We start from the raw sequence: 6,982 nt of genomic DNA, 5'->3' as shown, positions 1-6,982 counted from the left end.
GCTGGCGCCTCACGTCTGCTCGCTGCCCCCAGAAGCGAAAGGCTGGGACCGCCAGCACCTTCGGTGGCTTTCGTCAGCGCCTCTCAACGTACGGTCTGGGGGCACGGGCCGCAGCCCGGACCCCACAAGCCACCCGGTCCGGTCGCCTCAGCCCCTCCCCTCCGCTCCTCAGCGGAACGCCGCGTGCCCTTCTGCCGGGCGGGGCGATGCGCGGGGGCCGCCGGGAGCGGTGACGCGTGGCCGAGGCCCCGCCCCGTGGCAGAGTATATAACGGGCGGCGCTCACGCTGTCGTTCTTTTCCGCTCCGGGTTTGCCGACGCCGTGCGGGTGAGGCGCGTGCGGCGGGGCAGGCCGGGCCTGGGGGAGGAGAGGGGAGGGTGTGCGCGGGGCTGCTCGAGGGGAGCCTCGTTGCGCCGTGAGCGTGGGGTCGTGCCGCGGAGCGGTGCGTGGGAACGGTAGAGCGGGGGGCGGCGGGGGAAGCGAGATGAGAGGCGGATGGGGGCGAGCGCAGGCGTAAAGCCGACGCGTCCCGTTTGAGGACCTACGCGAGGCAGCGCGGCCACGAGCGCGCGGGGCCGCACCGCCGCCTCGGATTAGCGCGGAGCCGCCCGGCACTGGGGCGCGGCGTGCGGTGCTCGGCCGCGGGCGGGTGGAGGCTGGGAACCCCCGGGGGCCGCGCCGTCGGCGCCGCGGTGGGGGAGGGGGAGGCCGGGACACGAGAAAAAAAATGGCCGCCCGCTCTTCCTGCTGCCGCCAGCTCACAAAATGGAGGACGGCGGCTCGGGCGGGGTGAGTCACACACAAAGGAGAGGGGCGGCCCCGCCCTACGCGCCGCCCGTGGCCGCGCCGCCGCCCCGAGCCCCCACTCCAGCCCCTGCCCGGCCCGGCCGCGCTGCGGGGAGGGGGCGACGGCGAGAGCGCGCCGTAGGGGACCCGCGCGGCCGTCACCGCCCACCCCTCCCCTTCGCTCCCCTTTCCCCCCTCCTCCCCCCCGGCGGGGCGGGGCCGGGGCTGCACGGCCCCTCTGCCCCCTCGTCCGGCGGGCGGCGCTGCTGCGGGACGGGGGCGGCCGCAGTAACCGGGATTCCTTCTGGAACTTTCAGGTGTCGTTTCTCTTTGGCCGGAAGAAAGAAGCTAAAGACCATCCGAAATGGGAAAGGAGAAGACCCACATCAACATCGTCGTCATCGGCCACGTCGATTCCGGCAAGTCCACCACCACCGGGCACCTCATCTACAAATGTGGTGGCATCGACAAGAGGACCATCGAGAAGTTCGAGAAGGAGGCGGCTGAGGTGTGCGAGGCGGCTGTGTGGTGGGATCCCGGGGGGGGATAGGGGCAAAAGAAGGAAACTGGGAAGTTCTGTTGCCGTAAGGAGACAGGTCGAGATTGTCTTGGTGATTGTACTAACGCATTGGATCTGTCACATTGAGATGAAGTCGTTGAGGCGTAGAATAAAGGAAAGAGCCTGAAGGGTTACCTCTGTACACTTAGAACGGGAGTTCCCAGCTTCAGTCTTGGCCTGCATTTAGAATCACAGAATCATTAAGGTTGGAGAAGACCTCAGAGGTCATCTAGTCCAAGCATTGGCCCATTCCCACCATGCCCACTAACCATGTCCCTCAGTGCCACGTCAGCAGGTTTCTTGGACGCTTCAGTGACTCCAGCATCTCTGTGAGCAGACTGTTTCAATGCATCGCCACTCTTATGGAATAGAAATTATTCCTGATATCCAGTCTGAACCTCCTCTGGCACAACTTCAGGCTGTTGCCTTGTGTCATCCTTCTCTTTAGTTGAAAATGTAATGGTCAAGCTTGTCTCAACATGAAAGAGTCCAAGATAACAGTTTGTGAACCTGTGGAGAATATTCTGATTTTCCTTTGTTTTTTCTTGAAGACAAAATAGCGCCTCATAAGCACATAACAGAAGGAAATCTAGTGAATGCTGGGCTGTGTGGTTGTTAAGATACTGACTGGAACACGGATGACATTAGTAAGAGGGCTAGAATTTGTAGTGGACACTTGATAGTAGGACTAAGCCTTAGGAGATCCATCATAAAGATGTGTTAGCACAATTAACAAGCTGTCAAGAGGGTCGAAGTGTCAACAGGTTAAATAACAGCAGTTGGCGTTTCTCGGTAGTAGTGCCAAGTGAATCTAGGCCAGAGTTTTACAAGCAACTCAGCGTAAGTCACTCCCTATTTATAGCTTTTGCTTTTTAGTGTATATTTCACGGTCTTTATGAGTAAATGAAAATATATATTTAAATATATATATATTGGGTTTTGTTTTTTTTTCTGTTTTAAACTCACAGATGGGCAAAGGTTCCTTCAAATATGCCTGGGTCTTGGACAAGCTCAAGGCTGAGCGTGAGCGTGGTATCACTATTGATATTTCCCTATGGAAATTTGAAACAAGCAAGTACTACGTCACCATCATCGATGCTCCTGGACACAGAGACTTCATTAAGAACATGATTACTGGAACTTCTCAGGTAAAGAAATAAAATTAAGAATGTGGGGAGCTCAGGGAGACTGCTCCTTGGCTGGTTTACAGCAGGGAAGTTGCCCATGCGCTTTAGTGCGTGTGTAGGCTTTATAACAAGGGTTTTTTTTTCTATCTTTTCAAAGGCTGATTGTGCTGTCCTGATTGTTGCTGCTGGTGTTGGTGAGTTTGAGGCCGGTATTTCTAAGAACGGGCAGACCCGCGAGCATGCTCTTCTGGCCTACACCCTGGGTGTGAAACAGCTGATTGTTGGTGTTAACAAGATGGATTCCACTGAGCCACCTTACAGCCAGAAGAGATATGAAGAGATCGTCAAGGAAGTCAGCACTTACATCAAGAAAATTGGCTACAACCCTGACACTGTAGCGTTTGTGCCAATCTCTGGTTGGAACGGGGACAACATGCTGGAGCCTAGCTCTAACGTATGTTTCTTTCTTTTTTTTTCCCCATCTATTATTAAATTAAACTAGCAGGATTATTAAGATAAATTAAACAACAGTTAAATGCGTATTTTTTTTTTAGTAGTAGTGTTTCGAAACGTTGAAGTCAGTGTGAAATCCTAGCACTTTACAGATTCTTATTCTGTGGTGTTTAATGCACCAAGACAATGCTAAGGAGTTAGATCAGTCAGTTCATAGCATCATTCTGTTAAAATGGGCAAGTGACTGATGCTTGGGCTGGTTTTGTTACAGATGCCGTGGTTCAAGGGATGGAAGGTTACCCGGAAAGATGGCAATGCCAGTGGAACCACCCTCCTGGAAGCCTTGGACTGCATCCTGCCTCCAACTCGTCCAACTGACAAACCTCTGCGTCTGCCTCTTCAAGATGTCTACAAAATCGGCGGTATGTGTTCACTACAGTGCTCGTGTGTGGGACAGAAATGCTACTGTTTGCCTGGGAACTTGAGTGAGAAGTATCAAAATCTTGCCTGAAATGTTCTTCTCTTCTCCATAAGGGTATAATGTCTTAATTGGATTTCTGAATTCACTTCTCTTTTGTAGGCATTGGTACTGTACCAGTTGGCCGTGTGGAAACTGGCGTCCTGAAGCCAGGCATGGTGGTCACATTTGCCCCCGTCAATGTTACAACTGAAGTGAAATCTGTTGAGATGCACCACGAAGCCCTTAGCGAAGCTCTGCCTGGTGATAATGTTGGCTTCAATGTTAAGAACGTGTCTGTGAAAGATGTCCGCCGTGGGAACGTTGCTGGTGACAGCAAGAATGATCCTCCGATGGAAGCTGCTGGCTTCACTGCACAGGTGACTTTTGTAAATGTTTGAAGACGTTAGAAGTGTAGGTGTAGATTGTGAAATACAGAACCTTGCTCTTTGTTGCCAGCGGGCTAAGCTGTAAGGTGATACAGACTTGTGCTCTGAGATAGGGTTTGCCTTAAGCAAATACATGAAAGCTGTGGCTCTCTTTAAGTCACAGCAGCCTGTGGGGAGCTTTTCAGAATTGCCCTGGTGTAACGTAATTGCTCACTTTCTTAGGTTATTATCCTGAATCACCCTGGCCAAATCAGTGCTGGTTATGCCCCTGTGCTGGATTGCCACACTGCTCACATTGCCTGCAAATTCGCTGAGCTCAAAGAGAAGATCGATCGTCGTTCTGGCAAGAAGCTGGAGGATGGCCCCAAGTTCCTGAAATCTGGAGATGCTGCCATTGTTGATATGATTCCTGGCAAACCCATGTGTGTTGAGAGCTTCTCTGATTATCCTCCTCTGGGTAAGGCATTTCCTAAAATGTGCTTAATGTTGAGCTTTGGAAAAGGCACTCCCTGATATCTGGTATCGAGATGCAGTCTTCTACATAAAATAATAACTAAAAGCTGCAAATTCAATTGTGATTTCAAAATGAAACCAAAACGCAGGGATAATGGTTGTGCTGTTGCTGGAGTAGCTGAATGATAATCCCAGTCTCAAGCAGAAGTTGCTTACCTAGCCACTGTTGCACGTAGTTGCTATGCAGACAATGCTGTGGGCTATGAGAAGGAAGTCACAAAACACGTTTTTGTTTTCAGGTCGTTTTGCTGTGCGTGACATGAGGCAGACAGTTGCTGTTGGTGTCATCAAGGCCGTCGACAAGAAGGCTGGTGGAGCTGGCAAGGTCACAAAGTCTGCTCAGAAGGCCCAGAAGGCTAAATGAAAATTCTGTACATCAGCTGCCACCTCAGTCGTAATCAGTGGTGGAAGAACGGTCTCAGAACTGTTTGTCTCAATTGGCCATTTAAGTTTAATAGTAAAAGACTGGTTAATGATTACAATGCATCGTAAAAGCTTCAGAAGGAAAGGAATGTTTGTGGACCATTTGTTTCGTGGCAGTTTAAGTTATTAGTCTTTAAAATCGATAAATTTTTTAAAATGGAAACTTGACCAAAAATCTGTCACAGAATTTGAGACCATTAAAACAAAGTTCAATGCTATGTCTCTGTGTTCTTTGGGTTAATATTAACCTTTCAGGAAAGAAAAAATACATATGGGCCTTGTGGGATAAGAAAAGAGCATTTATTGAGTGTGTTCTGAAGTTGTAAAGCAGAATCTCATTTTTTTGTTTCTGAAGAGTAAAAGTCAGGATTAAAAAATTAGGATTAATGTTCAGCTGTATCTAAGCCTTAAAAATTGCCCTTGTGTGGTGCTTTCTTGTTGTTAAAAGGTGGTTTCTAGGTTGAGTAACACAAATACAGGCACACTGTATGGGTGCATTCTGTGATGCACTGAGGAAGCCAAGAAGACTTGCTCTCAGCAGGAAGTTGTGTGAACAAAAAGGCCGAGAAGCATAAGGAATGAACGTGTGGTGGGTTTCTGTTAGTCTCAGGCATGCACCTTTCTGACTGTAGTTAGAAATGGATTTTTCCTCAGATCAGATGGAGATTTTTCAAACTTAAAAAAAAAAAAAAAAAGTCTGAATGATTGACAGTACATGGCAAAACATTCCATAGCAAAATTAGGAGGAAAAAATGCTTTGTGATGTCAGGCAACCACTGAAGCACCAACTGTTAAAGAATCTTGTCTGGTTTTTACTTCAAAAACAAGGCTGAGAACTGCCAGCTATTTTACTGTCTTCTGACAGAATGCTGTTGCACCCACCCTGCTTGAAGGATTTGAATTTGGGGGTGACAGGAGTTTCTACAATGGCTGAAGAACATAGAGCTGCATTTCCCAGAGCAGTATGATAAATGCACAGGGGTTGGTCAGTACCAAAGGACTCAGTGAGACTAAAACTTTCATGTCTTCTTAACGGTTGGATCAGTCACACATAGTGGAATTACATAATGAGTCAACAGAAAATTACCATTAGTTGTTAGGTAAAGAATGTTGTGGGATGTACATAAATACCAGCTATGCTAGGTGATGGTTCTGAAATAAAACAGAAGACTTGCTCTGAATTGCTAAACGTAGGCAAGCAGTTAGTGGGAATAGAGCTGACTTCCATAAATGATGCAGTTGTGTTACTAACCATTAACGTGCTTCCCCCACAGCATCCCCACATAAGCTTGAAAATAATTCTGTATTTCTGAAGGGTTGCTGCTTTTCCATGGCACCATATGTTTGTTCTGTTGTCTGTTAACACCTCTTCTTAAAAAAAAAAAAAAAAAAAAAAAAAAAGATAGTTTGAGTTACTGCTATATTGTTTTGCTGTTTGTTTCCCTTCCCTTCTTTAGCTGACTGCTCCGACCAGATGATCCTAAACTGCTATTACTTTTTAGGCTTTTTGCTCTTTGCCCCTTTTGGCTCATGTTCTATTAATCATGGAGAATTTACACCAGATTTGAGTGTGTAGGTGTACTAATTGCAGTTGGAAGCAATGGCTGGAGCACTTAAATCTCAGTAGCAGATGCTGGAGCATAGTAAAGGATTCTCATGGCAATACTTAGATCCTGCTTCAGAAGGTTCGTTAGCATCCTCACGTACACAACAACTGAGGCACATGTATTGTTGCCATAATAAAGCTGAAGAATCTTGCCAAATCTTTGCATGCTTTTTTTCAGTTAAATAGTCTCTTCCAAGCAATTTTAGTCAAATAGGTTCAGCAAAGCAGAAAGTTCTAATTGGGATGAAATGTGCTTTAGCACACTGTATCTCCAGTGTGGCCATGTATGAGGTTTCTTAAGCATTCCTGCTACCAAGTCAAATGAGTCTTAAAGGATTGCAGGATGTTTGGTTTGGCCAGCATGGCCTGGATGTGCAATATCCAGCCATTCTGGCTGCAGTATCTCCGTGTTCTTTGGACAGCATTGTCTTAAGCTGGGTGTACTTACAAGTAAGTTGCAATTTGGAAAATGCTGTGAGTAACTGATTCAAGCTGAAGCCTGAGGGCATTGGGCATTTGAAGTATCTGCAACCCAAAGCAGCAAAGGCTGAAGGGAGGGCAGCAAACAGGCTCTGTAGCTAATCAAAGCTCTTCAGCTATCTTCTGTCAATCATGAAAACTGCTGAACGTGGCAACAGCAAAGGCTGCTGGGAGATGATTTCATATTCA

At 47.9% G+C, this 6,982-nt stretch overlaps 1 protein-coding gene across 1 annotated transcript; it reads left to right on the top strand.

Moving 5' to 3' along the window:
- The first annotated feature begins 201 nt into the window (after positions 1 to 201).
- EEF1A1 (eukaryotic translation elongation factor 1 alpha 1) lies at positions 202 to 4,925 on the top strand. The gene is made up of 8 exons (XM_052679080.1): positions 202 to 327; positions 1,104 to 1,294; positions 2,314 to 2,493; positions 2,630 to 2,926; positions 3,197 to 3,347; positions 3,506 to 3,762; positions 3,994 to 4,228; positions 4,524 to 4,925. The coding sequence occupies exons 2-8, from the start codon at positions 1,151 to 1,153 to the stop codon at positions 4,646 to 4,648; spliced, it is 1,389 nt and encodes a 462-aa protein (XP_052535040.1). The 5' UTR covers positions 202 to 327; positions 1,104 to 1,150; the 3' UTR covers positions 4,649 to 4,925.
- Positions 4,926 to 6,982: the final 2,057 nt, after the last annotated feature.

Source organism: Tympanuchus pallidicinctus, unplaced genomic scaffold (assembly GCF_026119805.1).
Source record: "Tympanuchus pallidicinctus isolate F22 unplaced genomic scaffold, pur_lepc_1.0 scaffold1, whole genome shotgun sequence".
Taxonomy (NCBI): Eukaryota; Metazoa; Chordata; class Aves; order Galliformes; family Phasianidae; genus Tympanuchus; species Tympanuchus pallidicinctus.
The sequence above is the reverse complement of the archived record's forward strand: the minus strand, read 5'-3'. Positions and strand labels throughout refer to the sequence as shown.

What these genes read in the sequence shown, in the direction of transcription:
- EEF1A1 (XM_052679080.1), top strand. Translation starts at nt 1,151, where the DNA reads ATGGGAAAGGAGAAGACCCACATCAACATCGTCGTCATCGGCCACGTC. An exon ending in TGCTGGAGCCTAGCTCTAAC is followed by an intron (nt 2,927 to 3,196) that starts GTATGTTTCTTT and finishes GTTTTGTTACAG; the next exon opens with ATGCCGTGGTTCAAGGGATG. An exon ending in CTCTGATTATCCTCCTCTGG is followed by an intron (nt 4,229 to 4,523) that starts GTAAGGCATTTC and finishes TTTTGTTTTCAG; the next exon opens with GTCGTTTTGCTGTGCGTGAC.